This window comes from Boleophthalmus pectinirostris, unplaced genomic scaffold, assembly GCF_026225935.1.
Source record: "Boleophthalmus pectinirostris isolate CB_2022bp ecotype Guang Dong unplaced genomic scaffold, ASM2622593v1 HiC_scaffold_4, whole genome shotgun sequence".
NCBI classification, from domain to species: domain Eukaryota; kingdom Metazoa; phylum Chordata; class Actinopteri; order Gobiiformes; family Gobiidae; genus Boleophthalmus; species Boleophthalmus pectinirostris.
In genome coordinates this window covers 24,557,905-24,579,921 of record NW_026571353.1, presented here as the reverse complement: position 1 = coordinate 24,579,921, position 22,017 = coordinate 24,557,905, and the positions used below count along the sequence as shown (strand labels likewise).

General features: G+C 37.8%; 1 protein-coding gene across 1 annotated transcript in view; it reads right to left on the bottom strand.

Moving 5' to 3' along the window:
- sema6a (sema domain, transmembrane domain (TM), and cytoplasmic domain, (semaphorin) 6A) overlaps nucleotides 1–22,017 on the bottom strand; it is a 213,086-nt gene that overhangs the window by 61,776 nt on the left and 129,293 nt on the right. Inside the window, exons 7-11 of the mRNA XM_020937917.2 lie at nucleotides 16,460–16,550; nucleotides 12,212–12,331; nucleotides 10,857–10,945; nucleotides 7,184–7,401; nucleotides 5,407–5,538 (exon numbers count right to left, since the gene is read on the bottom strand). Coding sequence (XP_020793576.1) covers nucleotides 5,407–5,538; nucleotides 7,184–7,401; nucleotides 10,857–10,945; nucleotides 12,212–12,331; nucleotides 16,460–16,550 — 650 coding nt within the window. The remainder of the gene's footprint in view (nucleotides 1–5,406; nucleotides 5,539–7,183; nucleotides 7,402–10,856; nucleotides 10,946–12,211; nucleotides 12,332–16,459; nucleotides 16,551–22,017) is intronic.

Below are 22,017 nucleotides of genomic sequence, written 5' to 3'. Positions count from 1 at the left end.
TCTTTTCAAATCTTTTAAAATTACTTTCTACATTTGCTTGACGAATTCTGAAGGGTTAGTGCACCTTTACAAGACAAACTCAACATTGCTTAATTTTAAGGTATTGCTAAAGATTCTGCACTTCTATCATTTCATAAATAGTAATTTTTGCATCTTATTTTGTGCACGGAAGAAGAGGATGTAGAAATATACAGATATTTTGTGAAAAAGTTGCTATGGAACACCATAAAAAAGATAAGACGGCAACGTTGGACTGTTTACGGCTATGGAAAAAAAATGAAAATGTTGTTAGTACTGAGTATACTTTTCAATCAAATCAGTTTTTACATTTTAAAAGTATGACGGCCTGAAAAGTTTAATCACTTTAAACTTTCTCTCTTTTGTTTTTAAGTAGTTATTTGCCCGTCTCCTCCACCTGAATTTCCAACTTGGAACACAAAACCAACCCTTTGTTTATAACTGCGACGGGAAATGGAAACTTCTTCAAAACCGAAAACTTAACTCAAAGATCGAACATTTGAGTCCACAAAATCTTCTTTACAGGGACAGCGAGAGTGTTTCAGAGACTATCTGTGTAGATACTGATCAAGGTATTTTGTGCATGGAAGAAGAGGATGTAGAAATGTACACAGATATTTTGTGAAAGAGCTCTCACTATTTACCAGTTGCTATAGAGTACATCGCAGCTATGAAAAGTGTCAGAAAGCGATGGCATAATCTTTAAAGAACTAACTTTCACTTTGAATTCAGAATCAAAAAGTTATAACCTCTTATAGCTAAAAATCTAAAAGTTGTAATCTGATGCGGGAATAAAATGTAATGTAGTTTATTCAAGTTTAGCTCCTGCCCCATGTTTGACAATGAGGTAAAGGAGGTTCCTGTGAACTAAGTCCTTTAAAAGAAAAACATTACACAAAATGGACTCTTGTGAGCTTTAAGTCATGTTATAATGTCATTAACTCATCAAAAACATACCTGGAGCTGTGTTTTGTTTCATTCACACTTATCTGAGTAATCCTTTGATTTTAAATGGCATTTAAAAACACAGTGGAGCTCGTCCTGTATTAGCACATGACGTCACAAGATTGCAGGGTTTGTGTGTTGAAACAAAACACACCTCCAGTTATGTTTGTGATGAGGAAACATTATAACCAGATTTAAAAACGCAAAATGGGCCCTTTAATCGTCCATGATATGCCGTTCCTGCATATGAACACATAAAAGAAAATTCTGCATCCTTGGTTCAAACAACCATAGATTTTTCCTATTGGCAAAAAAAAAAAAGGATGTGTGAATGCTAGCAAAACCACGCTTAAAATACATGTCTAAAGAAAATCAAATTATGGTTTGAAAGGCAATTTCCACATCTCTCAGGCCACACCGAAATAAAGAACTACCTTGACAGATTTGGCGTCACAGGATCTCACAATGGCTCTAAATGAATGAGGTTCAGTTCAGAATTCACACAGCGCGTTTGTGGAGAATGAAAGGCAGTACGGTAACAGGTTTTTCCGCTGTAGCTCCATTGATGTGTGCGCGGACATATGGAGCACAGAGCAGAAGCCTAAATAGTGAAATGTGTAAATGATTGGGAGCGGGAGCCTCACACATGGAGAGACAGTCTGCTACAGGGCCCACCTCGCAGCCTTTGTTAGCACTCTCCGTCTGTCTGTGCGAGCTTTGGACGCACGTCGTATCAATCACATCAATAAGCTCAAAAACAACTCTGCTGTAGATTACAAGGCGTCTGAGCCCGGATGTGCGCTCTAAACTCACATAATTTTGGAGCTCTGAATTCTATGAGGTATTGTAGGATTCACAGAGTATATAGAAGGATATTTTTGTATTAAATTGCAATCTGATGTTTTCGTTCAGGCTTTATTTCAAGGGACAATGTTCAGAGACATTAAGCCCCATCTGCAGTCCCTGATTCACGGATCAAAAATGAAATGAAATGATCATTATAATAAATGCAAGATTTATACATTTAATGCCTACTGGAGAACATTCAGGACAACGCAATAACATCTCCATGGATCTGGTTTAGTCCTGTTATGAAATAGTTTAGATCTGAATGTACCCAAATATTTTTCTTTGATGCCGTACTCAAAAAGTTTAAGAACATCATGATCATTAAAGGGCTCATATTAAGCTATTTCTGATGTGTGTTATAAACTTGTTTCCTCATCTAAAACATACCTAGAGTTGTGTTTTGTTTCATTCACACCTGGAATAGTCACTCTACTGAAATAAAGGAGGAGCTGTTAACTTAAAAACTACCGCTTCATTACATCTCAAGGTGGAACAGAGCATTTTGAGCTTTGGAGATAGCAGACAGACTAATAATAAAGGATTACTCAAACGTGTGAATGAAACAAAACATAACGCCAGGTAACAACATTATAACATGGTTTACAGCTCACAAGAGTAAATTCTGTGTAATATAGGACCTTTAAATCAACTTGTTTTTCATAGTCTCTGCTTCATGTTATGTTACTACTACTTGTGTACCCGTGTATTGTACTTGCAGCTGCTTCTTTGAATGACTCGAAGGAAAAATAGATTTTTACTCTCAATGGGATTTAACTATTGAGGCTGATAAAATTGTACTATAGATTGTGGATGTACAGGGATAGTCAAGTCTCAAGCTATATCAGAAGGTTTTTGATTGCAGATGTGCCAAAATCACACCCTCCTCAAGGGAAATGGCAGCCAGTGTACCAGTTTTCTATTCTGAAAACCTGTGGAGCTCAAGTGAAATGAAGTGTCACTTTCCCCAGGTAAGACCCACTTTTTCTTTAGCCAATCTTCAATAAGAACTCAAATTTGGTTACAAGTGACAATTCAGGGGTCTTGGTGACATCGACTTCCTGATTTAAAGGACTTTTTGAAAATGTTTGCCCATTCAGCAGACTGGCCTGTTTTGCTGGGCTTCAGATGACATCACATCAATCAATAGGCGGATCAATCAATTGGTGGAAGGAAATGAAGTACAAAAGTAAGTTAGATATCTGTACTTGGGGTATGCAAAAATACTGAAATATTGATATATTGTATCATTTAATTTGATAATACAGTATCGATATTGTGAGCTGCTGTATTGATATATATCGCCAGGAATATTTTTAGGTATATTTTAGTAAATTATTTTGTGTAAGAGCTAAAATTGTGTTGACATTTTCACTGTTTTGATGAGATTTTTCATATCAATTTCACAGACTCAATGGACTTTTAGTATCACATTCATGATTTAGCTGTTTTCGCAATAAACCGTATTGAATCGATCTGAAATATATGATATCGAATTGTATTGAACCGAAAGTGCACTGTATCAAAAAAAGTATTGAATCGTGGCCTATGTATCGAGGTATGTATGGTATCGGCAACTTCTTAATGATATCCAGCCCTAATCTGTACATTACTTCAGTGAATTTTACGGTAGATACTTTTTTACTTTTAGTTCACTACATTTGAGAGTAGGTATCTGTACTTTCTACACACTATATTTTAGATCTGGACTGAAAAGTAAAAAGTACTTTTCTACTTGGTTTTAGAAGTGCTAAAAAACCCTGAGACTTACTTTAGCACATTTAATTTGAGTTAAGGTCATACGACTATGAACAAACCAAATGCACAAAAACACTAAATAACTACATTTTATGCTTCATTTGTTCTAAAAATCTCTACAAGATACTCAATTTTTAAACAGGTACTTCAATAGTTTCACTTAGATGTAGATGTGTTCAAGTGATACTATTACTCGAGTGAGTTTGCCCCTGTGTGTCTGTACTTTTACTTAACAAAATGTAGTACTTCATCCACTGCTGAAAAGGCCAATGATATTTAATACAAATGGACGACAAAAAAAAAGTTGTTAAAATGCTAAAAACAAAAAAAATAAAAAATTGTAATTCATAGAAATGATCAGGTTCAGCATTAGTGAATACCTATACCTATGGGATATTTCATGGCAAAATCCAAAATAATTAATGGGGAAATCACTTGCCTCGCCTGACTATGACACCTTCACATTAAGGATCTTAAAACCTCCTATTATTTGAAACTGCTTAATTGCTATGGCAACCATCCTCACTGAAATCCAATTGGGGATGTTTAGAAAATTTGCATATTGGACACGAGGTCACTATGTGCACAAAACTCAATAGCAATTATAATTCATAGTACTACTGCTTTGGCCAGCCTGCATATCTGACCTATCTCTCACAGATCTATTAATTACATGTGCATGGACACTGCTTCGAACAAAGTGTGGGTTTGTATTGATAAAAACCCCAGCAGAGATTCAGCAGTGTGTTCAGACATATTGGAACACACATGAAGCAGTTATCACAGCCCAGATCTTTGTCGTAATCTTTTTTTCCCTCCTTTTTTGCGAGTAGGGAGAGGCTCTTAGCGCACTAATTAGCCAGCGATAGATGGGAGATTGATCAGACTGGTGCATTTGTGGAATTAGCCAGCCGTCTGTAAAATGATCTCATGCTTCATTTGTTGATAGTGAGCCCTTCTTTGATGCAGCTGCATGGGCAGTGGGAGGGGCGAGTGGTGAGGTAATGGTTCAGGGAGCAGGGGGCAAATGTAAAAGTGTAAAAAATCGGATCTTTTCAAGAGATATGGAGAGTAATAAAAGGTTCACTGTGTAACCTTTCACGCGTCTCTCCATGGATTGTTGTCTGGAATGTTTCACAGTATGGCATTACACTTATTTATCTCTATGGACACAGCAGTTGACACCACAGGGCAAAGGTTCAGGTCAAATCTGTGGAGAGGCGAGCCCGTTCATAGTAAGAATGTAAGTTTTTAAGTCAATAAAAACCCATGTTTTTGAGTACATTTAATCTTATACTGGGACAGTCCAGACAAAAACAATATCATCAGGAGGTGGCAGACCCTCCACCAGAAAAGTTACACAGTGCACCTTTAAGACAAACGTTAAAGGAAAACAAACAAAAACAAACAAACAAACAAAAAAACAGCTAAATGTTTTTCTGATTAGTAAGGTAGCCTGTTCATAATCTAATTTTCAGTAATCATTTGGAAATGGAGAAATTGTTGTTTTAGTTAGTTAGAGTTACTTTATTTTTAAAAATTAAGAAAACACAACATACACATTTAGGCACAGTAGCCATGTAAAATGGGTTAACAAAGTTGATCAGTTTTATTTCCTTTACTGACCACTTACCCTTAGGCAAAACTATTTCTTTTGTGTATTGTGTATAGTGTCTACTGTAGTTGCCAAATTCTCAGCCAGCTCTTTGTTATTTTTGTTGACATCCTCATAACAGCACCATTACACTAAGAGAATTGCTAACACAGATGTGAAGTTTACCATCTGTATCCGTACATGAGCATATGTGTGTGTTAGCCGTTAATTAGCCTGTGTAGTACCTGGGCCTGGGAACCTTGTCTTCAGGAAAAGGGGTCCAGGTGGAGTCGGGGGATTTCTGCTCTTTGAATCTGCCCGTGAACGTGTTGGCCACCTCTGCCATGTCGTAGGCGCAGACAGCTGATCCTGGAATACTGCCAAGCAAACAGAAAAACAAGCTTTCAAGTCTGTATCAAAGAACCACCTTCCCCAATGTGGACCAAACCAGTTCAGTTCTCTCTGATTAAGCCCCAATAGCATTCCACTGTTTGTTTATACGGAGGCAGAATTATCCGAATGGAAAATTGGTTTTAATATGGAACCAAATGAACTATCCAAGCTTCGTTCGTTCTTTGGAAAAGAATAAGCAACAGCAGGCATTTTGTTATCATTTTTTTGTCTGTGATTTTTAATGTTGTTGTCTTGTGAGGGTGCATATTCCCTTCTGGGTTTCCCCTAAACCGCGGGCCATTATATTTGATCACAAGTCTTCTGTTTAGAAAGAAATACAGCCCACAGATACTGGATGATCTTATTCTAATGCCATCCATCTTGTGATAGCAACACAGTCACTGGCCTTGGGTTCATGTGCTGAGTAACTTTCCATTTTTTACCCAATAATAAAACAGTGATTGTGTGTTTCTTATCAGAAATTTAAAAGGGCAGATAACTTGGATTTATAGCCTGTTGCATCATGGATATCTTTGGGATAGAGGCATTCACAAGGGAAGCCTCAGACTGCAGGGCCAGAGTCTTGGCTTTGGGGCAAAATTACAGCAATTATCCTGTGCTTTTGATTTGTGAGGCGAATGAGCCAGTCACATGACCACATGTGTGCACCCGGTCTGTGCAAGCCAAACACAGTGCAGAGCTCAGTAATACTTCTAATTCTAACTTCTGTCTATGAAATGGGGAATAAAAGCCAGGATGAGGACTGGCACTCATAGAATATTTCACTTGCTCTGCTTCATTGGGTTTAATGTCCATTAACCATGCCCAATTGCATTGTGACAAGCCATTGTCTTATCTGCTAAAAGTCGCCATAAAATGGAAAATTACAATATGTGCAGCTATCGGCCTAGCTCTGTGGCTCAGTGGTAATTTTCAATTTAGATAACAGTGTCTCCAGTCTCTGCATAAGAAGCAGCTCTGAATATGACTACAGAAATATGATGAAACACCTGTGTGTCACAGGGCACAACAGTTATGACAGAAGATGTAAATGTTGACCCTTCCTCGCAGAAATAACATGGTGCCAAAATGCCCAGCGGGAGCACACGACTCACATTAATAAGGTCAGGCTGACATCACGTTGACGAATCGAAGGCTTTCAAACACTCTTTCAAACAACAACTCATAATGACTTTAATTAATGTAAAGTGCACAGCGCCTGTCGCTGTGTGTCATGTCAGAGGAGGAGAAACCTCCCAACTCTGTTCTCAATCACATACAAACAAAAGTGCAATAGGGCTATAGGATATGTGTGCTTCATGGGTTTCCGCCATAAGGAGTCCTTCCTGATTTAAATGATTTGGGATGTCAAAATATTACTTGTTTTGGATGGGAAAAAGTCCCCACAAAAGGCTTAAAATCAGAAAGGAATCATTTACCTGCTACCCATGGAAATTTATGTCACAACATTGATTTCTATTTGTTTGAGGCCTCAGAAGAACATAACATATATATATATATATATATATATATATATATATATATATATATATATATATATATATATATATATATATATATATATATATATATATATAGTGTGTGTGTGACACGTATGTGTGCATGTACCTGTTGTAGGGAGTAGAAAACGTGGCCATGACCACGTCTCTCCCGTTGACGTGGATGACATCAGTCACAGCCTGCAGGATGTTGAAGTAGAAGTGGGAGTCTCCGGGAATGGAGCAGTTGAGACGAGCCTTCAGGAAAGAGGTCCACTGTTTCTCCAGGACCCGAGGAGAGCCGCCTCGATCATTTTTACACACTCTAGCCACACGGGGGAACACCACCTGAACACAGCCACCCCCAAAGGTTTAACATTTAACAGTTCCAGTTCCTTCACACTGTCACACTTTAATATGTGGGGCTGAAAAACTAGGTCTCATGTCCTGGTCAAAGAGCCATGCATTGTATTGTGTGATTGAATACGCTTTTGCAACAGAATCATTTCAGCAAGCTCATGCAACGTCTGAACCTTTTCTGTGCCACAGATCAAATTCAATCAAAGCTTTTGTGTGGAGGTGGATATAAGGACTGTGTCATCTTTTTGCCACAAGATTGAGTTTTCGGACAATTATGTGCTGTGTGATCTTTGCTTTCACAGTTTGAGCTCCGACTCCCTCATCTTAACCCGTTTTAAAAGATGGTGCAAAGACAGTTCCCACAGACTGTTCACAGCACGAAAGGCTCATTGGTTTTCTCAGGCTTGTAAATAAACTTCCCTTCATGTTATTTTTTTGTTAATATCAGTCAATCTCTCACTTAAAGGTCCTTTACCCAAAATTAACTCTTGTAAGCTTCAACCCATTTTATAATACTGTTAATTTATCAAAATGCAGGGTTTGTGTGTCAAACATGTGTAAATGAAACAAAACACAACTCCAGATAGGTTTTTGATGAGGAAACAACATTGTAACAGCTCAGAAACAGAGTAATGTGGGCCTTTTAAGGTTTGCAGTGTACCATCCAGTGAACACGGCTTGCCAAGGGAAAGAAAAACAGACATTTTCTCATACAAAAACATTAGCGGCCACACCAGCAGCCCATAAAACACTACAGAACTTGTCTCTTAATCCAACGTTTCATCACTTCATCGCAAATTAAAGCCGCACTCTGTAATCTCCTGTGTTTGATATGGCGTTTAAGAGCCAGCAGCACCTAGCAACCACCACATTTACAGTGCACAGCCTCGATAGGAGCCAGAGGGGTAATTACAAGTGTGCCGTAAGATGGGGTAGTCACTGGTGTAATTAGTTGTTGTCACACTATACTTAACAGCAATAAATCTAACGCTGACCTGGAATCGCAACCTGGAGTAAACAGCGAGAATGCGAGTGAAACAGCCATTTAAACCAGAGCTCCACACACAGCCACACCCCCTCACACTCCGCGAGACATACTAAACAAACAATTACTGCTGCTGTAGTACCAGCCTCACGAGAAGTGCCAAGGTGTAATTTCATTGTAAGATTCCATGTCATAATAGTTTTGGAGTATTCGTAAAATAACTTTAGAAAGAAGCAAATCTATAAGTTGTATTTTTTGGATCTCAGTGGGGACAAGAACGTGACGCAGCCAGACAAAGTTACAGGTCAGATCTGCAGAGAGGCGACAGCATGATGCAAATTTATAATGTTTATGCATGTTTTGCATTTGTTATAAAAACACCAGCAATTGAATAAAATCAAGAAAGATAGCCTTAATACCATTCTGTTACAGCATCTTGGAGACAAATATGAAGCAGACCCTCCAGCTTAAAAGTTACATAGTGCACCTTTAATAAGTGTTCTTTGTTTACAATACAATGCAAGATCCACTAGTGTAATTTAATTTCTATTTTAGCCCTTGTATAGCACATGTAGCCTTTTCTATTATCAGCTAAAAGAACTTTGGTGTCAAAAATAGTCTATAAAAATATGAGCCTACCTATTTTGCAGAGATACATTGCATTTTATATCTACATTCATTGTTTACCATAGCAATTACCATAGTTTTTAAGCAAAAAAATATATAAAATATATATATATATATATAAAATAAATAAAAAATAAAAATAAATAAATGAAAAATGAAAAAAATATATATAAAAATAAAACAATTGAACGAGTAAAGATCCTCACAAAAACCTTGAAATCAGAACTTTTTTGCCTGTAACTCATGAATGTTCTTGCCTAAGTGATTGTTTACTTGGTGAAGCAGGACACATCCACTGTTTATTAATGAAAGCATATCATTTACTAAACGTTGAATAGCTCAGTCCGTCCTCACGGCGCATACATAATCATAGTCACAGCACTTCGGAAAAAAGCAGCAGATTGCACAGACAGGCCGCTGTGCATCTGCGCTTCTCATAACACATGCCTGTCACCTCAGCAAACCAGCCATTCTCCTCCTCTTCCTAGTACCTCTCCTCTCTCCTCTCATTTCGCCACCTCTTGTGTGAATTTGTTATTAACTCATATCAAAATACATATTGAGTGGATGGGTTTCATAAGAGGTGGACAATATATCGGTGAGTAATATATCGGTATCAGATATTGGTGGGTTTGTTATGCCTGTCATTTATTGCAAAATTACAGGTCCTACATTTCGCAAAATTGTCTCTTTAGAGCTTTAAACCATGTTAAAATGTCTATCTCATCAAAAACATGCCTGAAGTTGTGTTTTGTTTCATTCACACATGTTTGTGCAATCCTTTGTTATTAGCATGTCCACATTTCCAAAGTTTAAAATGGTCTATTCCACCTTGTGATGTCATGTAGTGGTAGTTTTCAAGTTAACAGCTACCTTTTATCTTTTGTTTAGTAGAAATTGGCAATTCCAGGGCTGAAGTTATCCAAATGTCTAGTGTAGAGTTTAAAATAACAGTGGACAACTTCTTGTATTGCCACGTGACATCACAAGGTGGAACAGAGTATTTTCTGTTTGGGAGAAGAACTCCGCAGGGTTCGTGCGTAAAACTTTTGTGACAGAATGATTACACAATGATTATATAAAGTATAACAACTTGTAATAAACCCTTGATGCATGTAATTATTTTTATTTATCTTTTTATTTATCTTTCTGAACTTTTGGATGCATTTGGGGGTCTTGCAGTTGATATTCTTGATACTGATACGGGCAAATCTAAAATTCATAGTGAAGCGTCCATTTTTTTAAATGCTTTTTTCTCAAGCCAGTGTTTCACACATTTGAAAACTGCTTCCAAAATACCTGTACAAGTTTGCATGCTTTCCTTCCTTTTGATAGTAATTTTTTCCGGTCTTGTGATTCCTTATATTGGGAAAAATTCATATTTAATCCCTTGCTTTGACATGAATGTCAAATTAATCATTTTTTCTCAAGCTGGTCTTTCACAGTTTGAAAAGTGCTCCCAAAACACCTGTAGCAATTTGAAAGCTTTCCTAATCATTTTTTTCCTGTCTTTGTAATTCCTTATGTGAACTGTGTCGAGTTGGTGGGTCAAATGCTTGCGAAAGGAAAAGACATGGAGCTGAGATTGTATATTTAAACTACAAAAATGGGATCTCAAGACATCCACACCCTGCTTCTTGGATCCTATTTTCAGCCACTTCATCCTGCCACTGTTTATCTTACAACATAAAATACTTGGCAACTTTGCAACTCCTGAAAGCCTCTTCCCGCCATGTGATCCACCCACATCCTGTTCACTTCCTGGTAAATAGGAAGTCACATCTGATTAGGTCTTTAAACAATAACCTTAAGAACTGGTATTTGTGCTTACCTTTCCCATTGTGTTGTACTCCATGGCAATTTCACGGAAGAAAAAGTAGATGAAGTCTCCGTAATTGACTGCCTGTACAAAGTAGGGCTCTGTAGACGAGAAAGAGAAACGCCAATGTGATGTTTTGCCATGACAAAACACTTCTGACATCATATTTCACAGTAAACAGCCCAGATAGCTGTCATATTATGCAAAAAAGCGTGTGAGTGTGTGCCCGGAGTGCCTCAACCTCTCATCCATCATATCAGGAAGACAATTTGCACGCAATAAAAGAAGGATCTCTCTATTGGGTTTTGACAGACTGGACTTGTGCTTGTGTTTCTCCCTCCGGCGCAGCAATTTCCTCGAAAATGACTTGTGTGTAACGTTAGCATAAGAGTTGTGGTGCTTCATGCAAATGCCATAGTGCCTTTTAGTAAACATCTCTGGCAGCATACATATTTTAACATCTAAAATTTAGCAGATGTCAATGCATTAGCATTAGCCATTAAACATAGCAGAACTAATATTGTTTATCAAACTGGTCACGAATAGAGGTTGCATGTATGTAATGTCAGAGCTTAGTTTGAGAACACGGGTAATTGGCTGAAGGCTGCAAGCTAGAAGTCACTGAAATGCTGATGAAGTATTACCCAACCCCAATGAAAATGCATGTCAATAAAAGAGACTGTATAAAGAAGTGGACTAAAGGCCAATTTACTGTCCAGCGTCAAATCATCTACGCCACGACACAGAGAGTCTGCATCGACGTAAACCCCCTACACAGTTGTTTGCACTGACTGATGTGCACCTCGATATTGGTAATATCAAGGGATGGTTTCATATATTGATTACATTTTCAAATTTTCACAGATTTTGCTATGTGTTATGGAAACTAAAGAGGAATGAAGATAAATTGTGTGATTGTTTGTTTACACGCTCAGAAAAGACAAAAAACAAAAACATTTTACCATAATTTTTACACAAAGAAGAAGTAAACTTGTAAACGTACATTTTTACTTCAACTTGTGGACATCGCCTTGGATCTGCTTTTGGAAATCGACCACAATAGCTAGAGAAATATCGAATGCCAGCTAAATAAAATCCACATTGAAATATACCTTGTCAATACAGTAATATTTTAGGCTAATATTGTGCTTCACTGACAAACTTAATGGAAAAGACAGATGATGTTCAACCACGCATCTCTCCTTGGCGAAGCTACGTGTGGTCGACTCTATACAAACAAGTTATGAGTCACAAATCAGAGAGAATCATAGTGGCGGTCAGAGCATGGACTGTTTGTTTTCTAACTCCGCAGGCGAACCCAAGACCTCTGACCACAGCGCCGCTTTGCTCCGATGTCCCACACTCACCTTTCAGCCATTTAGAGTCGTGCTTGACCGTGCGAAGAGTAGGGCTGTCTCCTAGGCTACGATAGATGACCGCATCGATCGCTAGGAAGTCTGTTACCGTGGCGGAGTACAGCTTGCCATCTGGAAGGGAGAGAGTCGCAGGAGTAAATGAGTTGGAAAGAAGTAATGGAGTACACTAGACTAGGCCACCGACAAAGGTCTTGTTATGTGGCCAAACACTGGAGATCTGATAGAAATGTGCAAATGTTTGTGCAGTTGTGAGGAAAATGATGGCCATGTTTACTAAATCTGCTGTGTTATTTGGGGACTGCTTCAAGGCTAAAACCAAGAAGTCCCAAAGTAATGATGTGGCCCCACAAAGCCTTGACTTCAGCATTCCTATTGTTTAGAAGTTCAGTTTTGCTCTGTTCAAACTTTTCACAAAAATTTCACAATAAGGAGTGTACTAGCAACTGTTGAACTGTTAGCAAGTACAAGTTTAACTGCAGATTTTTTAAACCAATAAAAAGGTAATACACTTTTTTTTAAACATTTTCAATATCAACTGTGGCATTAAACTTGATATGAAGTTGACAATGTAGAAAATGTTAAATAAAAAATCTTCACACAAACTAGCTTCTTAAGTGTTATTTTAACTACAGGGTCCATCTTATTTTAGACCTGTATTACACACACACATATACATTTACTTAAAGTACACTATGAAACTTTTCTGGAGGTGGATCTGCTATGCTTGTCTGAATGGCGAGGTCATTGCTTTTCCTGGAATGTACCACAGTATGTCATTAAACTTAACTCCACAGGGACGAGCAACTGCCAGTGCCAGGCCAAGTTACAGGCCAGGTCTGTGGAGAAGTGATAATAAAAATGTATGTTTTAAGCAATGAAAACTCTTGTAATTTAATAAATGTAAGATTTATACATTTAATGCCACACTGAGTAACATTCAACACAAACCATTAACATCTACATTTCATAGATTTATTTCATTTTATTTATTTATTTATTTATTTTAAGCAGATTAACACAAACACAAGAGCACTTCTTTTCTTATTTAAGCTCTAAAATGAATGGGAAGGAGAATACATATAAAGTCCCACCCCTGTCTAGAACATAAGTTAAATGCTTTGTTTAAAAGTGCATTGTGTAACTTTTCTGGTGGAGGGTTTGTCAAATGCCTTTCTTCATGGATTGCTATTGCTTTGTCTGGATTGTTTCAAAGTATTAAACATTTCTGTCTTAATGGAATCCAAACCAGACCAAGTTACAAGGTTAGATCTGTGGAGAGGCAACCCTGTTCATGGTCAGAATTTTTGCAGTGAAACCGTCTGTATTTGAATACATGTAAGGTAGAGCTGTTTAAAGTTATACTGTGGAACATTCCAGGCAGAGCAAATGACATATCCATAGAAACAAGCAGATGACAGACGCCCAACCAGAAAATGACATAGTGCATCTTTAATTTTCTTCTTTTACCAATTGCTCAGTCTTTTTACAAGCAAAAATAGTACTACAGCATCCTATCATAGTTGAATCATCCTTGTTATTGAAAACCACTCGTTGCGTCTGAGTTTATACTGCACATAAAAATAAAAAGTGAATCCCATCAAACCATAACAACGGGCCAAACAACAGTATAATTAGTCAGTGCTTTGAACAACACACTTCAAAAACAGCCTTGGTAGTCTCCATTCTCAACACAAGACCAGGAACGCCATGACCTCAGCCTGCCTGTGCCCACACCGCAATGGAAACTCCAACTACATAATTGAAAGCATGGAGGAGAGGAGAGCCTTGTCCACTATACTCAGTTATTCCAGCTCTGTTTGGGACCTCTCTGTATAGGTAGTGCACTAAGCGGGCTACATCCCTCTCCTCCGCTACTGTAAACTTGTTCGGACAGTTCATCAATAGTCCCATAAATCTGCTCTCAGGCGATATCAATGCGGACGGGATGTCTTTAGCAGCTTTGTGGTTGAACTAGCAATCTCACTCCAACCAACGCCAGGCTGTGTCATAGGGTTATTTTTAATCTTGCGGAACATTACTTCAATTTTCATTTTCTACTGATAGACTTCTGAGTAGCCACAATGACTTGGGCAAAGTGCAAGGCCTATTTTTGTGTACATGATATCACTAAAGCGTAGGCTGTAAAGAAAAGGATTAAGTGGACAAAGTGTGACATCACCCGTAGCGTTCGGCTCCAGTCAAATGAAGCTCACTAGCAGTTATAGAAGGTACGTATAATAGGAATTTATTGCAAAATAAAAACGCCAGGATCATGTAGACCGGGTTAATATGAACATTTTAAGACCAAAATGACGAGGCCCACTGTGGCAGTTATAGAGAGAGGGGTGACAATTTTCCAAAGAAAAGACGATTGTGAACAGTTGATAGAGCTGGATGCTTAGCCAGGCTGGCGCCACCTAGTGCCTCCGCTCAATTTAATTTCTCTACAGCAACTAGGTCAGCAATCAAAATACATTAGATGGTTCGCAAAAACCCCGAAAACACAAGTTCGGGCACCAGACAATCAGCAAAGAGCTGTATATTCAACGTTGTCAACAATTCCCGAGGTCAAGGATTTAAAGCTGGAACAAAAATAATGTTTGGTGAATTTCATCAAGGGGAAAGACGTTATTGCCCTTATTGCCCTTCTTACTACGAAATTTGGGAAAAGCTTAATATACCGGTTGGCCCTAATAGCGGCGCATTACATACTTGACTACCAAATAGCAGCGATTGATTAAATGACAAAAAATACCCGCCTACTGTCGAGCGAACAAATTCCAAAGCTGTGAGGTCAGACAGTTTCTACGACGTGAAACCGGTTGATGAACCAGGCTACCGGACGCTCATAGTGGGTCAGCCATGTCCATTTGTACACTATATACAGTCTAAGCATTGTCATTAGAATAAACCACAAGGTATTAAGAACAATATTAAATGCAACCACAGCTAATCCCCTATTTTTAGATACTCTTCACTTTCCTCATCTGGCTAAAACATTTTCAAGCGTTTAATAAGAGCAGATAGGGAAAATGAGCGGTAATAACTTGCCTTGTGGCGTTCATTGAGTTATATGAGAATTTTGTATTAGCATAATAAGCCTTCCATCTCTTTTGAAATCTTAATCATACACACACACAATGGTGCAAGTGGGGCTTAAGAAGGATGTTTAAATGTAGTGTTCTAGTTTTAAAGTGGAAATTAAAGTGAATATGAAAGGTCTTTATTTGTACTACTTTCTACATTTTATATACACACAGAAGACATTAAATATATGAAGAGAGATATGGCATTATGTAGCAAAGAATAATAAGTAAATTACGCTACTTTTTTATTGTTTTATATTCAAATCCTCAAATATCCACACTTTTCTTCGGGTTATTTAACTTTTTTTCCCCTTTACTACATAATCCTATATATCTTACTATCTATCTAAAATGTAAAAAGTAGTAAAGATAAATACCATTAAAAAAAAAAAAATAGCATGTACAAACTTTCGCCTCTATTTCCAAAACTGTTACATAGCAATCAAACAATAAAGACTAGAGCAAAAATATCAAAATACTGTATCGTTTAATGTGATGATACAGTATCAATATTGTGCGCTGCTGTATCAATATATCGCCAAGAGTATTTTTTTGTGTGTGTTTTACTAAATTATTTTGTTATAACGCTACAGTTTTTTTTTTTTTTTTTTTTTTTTGCTTGTGTAGAAGAAGGAAACTGTTTTATGCAACACATTTCACATTTTCACTGTTTTGATGAGTAAAATTAGTGTTTTTCATAATCACTTTGCAAAAGAAGTGGTTTAAAAAAAGACTTTTAGTATCCCAGCCATAATTTTGCCTTTATATTTTTATTGAACTATTGAATTGTTTTGAAATATATCGAATCGAAAGAGCACATGTATCGTGTCATGGCCTGTGTATCGAGGTATGTATCATATCGGCAACTTCTTAACCTGTCAAAATTGCACAATAGATATGGTTAGAGTAATAAATAAAACACCAACACCTTTACTTTGTTAAATAATGGAGTTTCCAGTGTTGATGACATGGGTAGAGGTATTCTGTATTAAAAGTCACAGATACTTCCTATCTTTTGTACTGTTCTCTTTTTTTTCCACACAAACTGCCACTTGACTGAAGTATAACTATGATAAAAAAATCTACCAAATGCTGTCATATGCACATTAAGAACAATATTTAAATAAATTTACAAAGTTGAGTTGAATCTTACCAGCAAAAAGGGCAACGTTGGCGTGCTTGGCGTCATAGGGACATCTCGCCATACCGCTGATCTCTTCCCCCAGCGCCTCCATGCTGTCCATCTGTGGGGGTCACAAAAGGTTAAAGGTCAACGAATACACCAGCAAATGTAGGGCTCTAAAGCAGATAAACATCCACTTCAGGAAGGAGAGCATCCTGTTGGGTCAGAAAACAAACTGTCACTGTGTAAATATGGAGAGTCGGTCCACAAATAAAGTCTGTGTGGGTTGGGGCTGCGTGTCTAACAAGTTCAATATGGATCCACGGATTCAAAATATATAGGTGATCTGTACCATTGGTAATTAATACTTTGCAGTAAAATCATGATGGGTTGTTTTTCATGTATTTTTACTGGTGAAATGTTCAGTAGTTGCCATGGTGACACAGAGACAAGAAAAAAGTCTGAAAGCTCAAGAAAAAATTATGGATCTGGATTAAAACAACGTATTTTCTTGAGCCTGTGATTGGTGTTCATGGTCTTGTTTAGGAACTTGATTTTCAACAAAAAAGGTGAGAGTGACTAACTAAAACTTTGAGCTTGTGACTGTAATTTTACATGTGAGAGACTTGTTTAAGCGCACAATCATCAATCAAATCACCTTCCATCTGTGCTCAGATTAAGTCTAACTTGAGTAACAGAGCCTCAGACATAGTAGTGCTTTAAGTTAGTTTCACACCCAAAGGGAATGTTCATCATTTGCTAAGTATCAATAGATTTGATTGGGGTGAGCACAAATCAAACATGTCAATAACTGGAGCTAACCATACAATTACCACTTCGTCGCTATGTAACAGCTGTAAATCAAACTTTCTGAATCAGTATTAATAAGACACAAAAACACAGAAGAATATCACATTTAGGTTTAATCTTTTTGGAGGATAACTTAAATTGAAATTACAAAATGTGGCTTCTAAAACTGTCACAATTCAGAATTAATGTTTTTTGTTTTTGTTCTCATGAAATATACTGTATCGATTAATCAAATAATCTTAATAGCTGTTATTTTTATTTCAATAGTTGACTAATCCTAGCCAGGAAAACATAGTATCCCTAAACCTCTAACCACCCAGTTCAGGAGAAGCCTTCGTCCCGTTGTCCAAGTAGGCTACATGGTCCAAAAACAACCTTTAATTAGAAACATTCTGTCAGAGCTGAAGAACGGTGAGGTTTTTGGTGGAAAAGTGTTTTTCAGGGCAAACAAACCAGAGTCCAGAAGTGTGTCCATGTGGTTGTGGCCTACTCTAATATAATGCCCATGCCCAGAGCCTTCCCACTGTGAGCTGTCAGAGCGGCCTATCAGGAGGGAGCTGGGAAAGTGTCATGGATGTGGATGAAAAACAACATCTCCGCTGAAAACGGCTGGCACTTTGTGAGAATCTGGTTTGCTTCACCCGGGAGTTATCCTTCAGCTGAACTGGCATTAACAGTGGGGCTACCGGGGCTCCGAACTCTGCCAGAGGGCGCATTTTACCCCCCGCCAAATGTGACTCAGCGGTGGATCAGATCAGGTCTTTTAGAGGGTGAAGAAATAAACAGAAATCACAGTTTCTCATATTATAAGCGTAGCAGAAGCCCAACTCAGTTTTGAAAATTGTCAGTAAGTATAGTAAATATGAGAGATAAACACAAAACACACTCAAATACACTTCAATACTCAGTTGAAAGGTAGTTATTTTAGTGTGCGAGTAAAGTTTAAAGGGCCCATATTACACTATTTTCTGATTTCTGTTATAATGTTGTTTCCTCTTCAAAAACAAACCTGGAGTTTTGTTCTGTTTCTTTCACACATTTAGCACACAAACCCTGCAAATTTAGGAGTAGTTCTTCCCTCAAGAAGAAAACACTTTGTTCCACGTTGTGATGCCAGGTGCTCATACAAGAATTGCGCCTCCATACACCAAGAATCCTTATTAATTACTAATTACTCATTAATAATTTTAGCCCTGGAGTTTCTTCTCTACTAAACTAAAAGGTAAAAAGGTAGCTGTTATCCTGAAGACTACTTCTCCATGACATGTGCATTTTGACTTTTGGAGATGTAGACAGACTAAATCTGCAGGCTTACTCAAACATGTGTAACAAGGAAACAACATTATAACATAGATCAGAAAATACTGTATTTTTCAGACTACAAGTCACACTTTTTTCAAGGTTTGGGTGGTCCTGTGACTTATACTCCAATGCGACTTATATATTAAAATTTTCAAACTGACAGCCGAGAGAGGGTCTAAGCTTGTGTGCCAGTATCTGCTACTCCTATTACTCCTGTACCACTGTCACTTTGCCCGTTACTGCGCATGTCTCCTGCATGTGCCCTGCTGCAAGTAGCGAAATATGCAGCCAAAAATGATAATCGAGCAGCAGAAAGAAAGTTTGGAGTGAGCGAGAAATTTGTGAGGGACTGGTGGAAAGCGAGGATGGAGAACACAGCTTCATGGTAACCAGGCGGGTGCGCCATGCCACTTTCCTGGAAGTCACTGGATAGATCGACAAAGCCTGAACTTCAGTGACACCGAAACCATCCTGTCGGGATTCAGAAAGGCCGGAATAATTCTAACTGGAACTGATGCTGAGTCTGACGACAGCTACACAGAAGAGGAAGTGGCGCTCCGTTGGATGAAGAATTCAATGGATTTAGTGAATTGGAGTGAGATGGAGACTTTGGTAAACTTGTTTTGTTGTTTATGCTATATTTATCTGAATAACTGTTCATATGTTACGTTAACAGCCTGTTATTCTCTGTTCTATTGTTATTACTATAATTTGTGTTTCAAGATGAAATATCCGTTCCTGGTCTCTGATTTTATAAAATAAATTAACGTCAAAAATTGCGACTTGTGGTCCGAAAAATAGGGTAGTTTAACATGATCCCTTTAATGTACAGTAGATTTAAAGCTTAGTTTAACTGTTATAGTTGATGTCTGCTTTTCAAATCACTAATTGTGACTAAAGGGTGATGTGGTGCTGTAATTAACTAACAATGACAACATACAGTACAGTGTAGGTCAAAGGTTATTTTCATTTCTCTAGGGATAAACTCATCCTCCCAGCATGCATCAGTCAGGAGTTTGCCTAACCTCAACTAAACAGGCCTAGAGGGAGTCCGAGTGCAGCGGACTGGGCCAAGGTCAGTGGACCCTAGTGAACACTGTTTGCCTTCTTCACAAACACACAGTCGTTTCTCTTCTTGTATCTGTCTCTATCTCTCCCGACAAAACCCAACCTGTGAAAGTGCTTACTCCACCCTTTTGTGCTGCTCTTAACAGGTCATTTTGTTTTTGCTATTCCTGTCCCAAGCGGAAATGGCTCTCATCTGCCCATGAAAAAGGTCATACACACTCCAACACTGGAAAATCCTGCCAGAGATACAGTTGAGTCTGATTTGGCGGTGAAAATTACATGTGGCCTTTATCAACAAACACAAAAGAAGTGGCTTTGGTGGCAGAAACCTCCATTATAAGTTAGTTCTGCTTGAGTTGCTGACTAGTTTTCAGTCTATATATTGTATTATGATTAGGTAAGGAAATGTATAATTGTCCATTAGGGAAAACTGTGGGGACTAATAGCCAGCAGTTTCCACAGAGCCATAGGAAACAGATTATCTTTTTTGGGAATAACTTATTTTAGGTATCCATGAGTTTGAAAACGATGAAACATTAGAACAGTCACCATAGCAATGAACAATTTACAACAAAATATTATTTGAAGGGTGAAAAGGCCTATAAATGTCCAGTGTAACAGGACCTGAAATCCATGAATAAAAATAAGCTGTTGTCAATCTTACTATGTCTGTTTATAAATTTCTCACATCATATAATTTTACAAGCAAACAATATCCAATAACCTGTCTATTAACTCATGTGGTGAAACTTGACTACTGTGAAAAGATACTGTGTATTTTCTTTCTTTGTTGTGCCAAGTAAACTACACATACACCAAATTGTTGCCATACACTGGGAAGTCTGCCTTGTGATGTCATGTGGTAATACAAGAAGCGCTCCAGTGTGTTTTTAAACTCCATACTCATTCACTAGACTCATCTGGATGATTTCAACCCTGGAATTTGCAGTCTCTACTGAACTAAAGGTAAAAAATAGCTGTTAACTTGAAAACTACCACTTATACCGCAAGATGGAACAGAGCACTTTGTACTTTGGATATGTAGACAGACTAATAATAAAGAATTACTCAAACATGTGTGAGTGAAACTAAACACAACTCTGGGTATGTTTTTGATGAGGTAACAACGTTATAACATGCTCACAAGAGTCAATTTTGAGTCAAATATAGGAGCTTTAAATACAAATGGTTACATACACCCAATTAGAGGTCTGGCAGCTTCTAGACTCTTAACATAGATCATTCTTTTTCATATTACTCAGGTATATTTCCCTTGTGCATCTTCAGCAGACTTGAGTCCAGCCCATATGACAGTTGACACATGTAATTTGTCCAATCATTTTCCTGCCTCTCTGCTTTGTAAAATCAGCATCTTTTTCTCTAGAGATGAGCCTAACAAGCAGCACATGCACAAACACATACACACATACACAGCCCCTCCTACCTGCTACATCCCTAACAACAGCCCCGCTTCTTCTCCTCCGCTCTCTCCACTGACCTCTGACCTCTGGGCGGTTCTGCTGTCACTGATCTACTCCTGTCAGGAAGACTCTCCCAGTCCCGACCATAGATACACAAGCAAACAGTGCAGTTCTGTGAGGCACTGTGGGAAAACACAGGCTGAATGCTCTTTTGAAGCTCTCAGCTTGTCTCTCGTCTAAAGCAATATCCATTTATTTAAAGAGACAGACACAGAATGCATGTGCAGTAATTACTGTCTTTTATGGCATTTGAATGTTGTTAAAAATGTTGCATAATGTTTCAAAAGATAATGAATAAATGAATATGCATGAATCTTGACAACACTGTGTATTTTCTGTACTGCAAGTTTATATTTATATATATATATATATATATATATATATATATATATATATATATATATATATATATATATATATATATATATATATATATATATATATATATATATATATATATATATATATATATATATATTTGCATTTTCCAAAGTAATTATGTCAAAAAAGGTAAAATTCTGCCAGCTATACAAATGTTTTTTGTGTTTTTTGTAATGTTTTACAATCTTCTAAGTAGTAGCAGGAAAGGGGTGCAGAGAAGGTTGCGCGGAGATTCAGTGCGAATGAACTAGCCACAACACGCAGCAGCAAGCGGACTCTTTCTTTGCCTTGAAAATTACGTTTTCAGACATAGGATATCGCTTTTGTGTCCTGAAAAACGTTTGTCTAGCTCTTGGAAATAAAGTACGTTTTCATAATAAGCAGAAGTGACCTGTCCAGGAGTAATTTGGCGACCAGTGCGTCAGTCTTTAGACCCTGCGTCTGCTTCAGTTGCGCCATCGCTGGAATGAATCTTCAAGAATCACCTTAGTTTGGCTTCGCTGCCTTTTCCCCTGGTCTTCTTCTTTCAGCAATCTCAAAAACGGA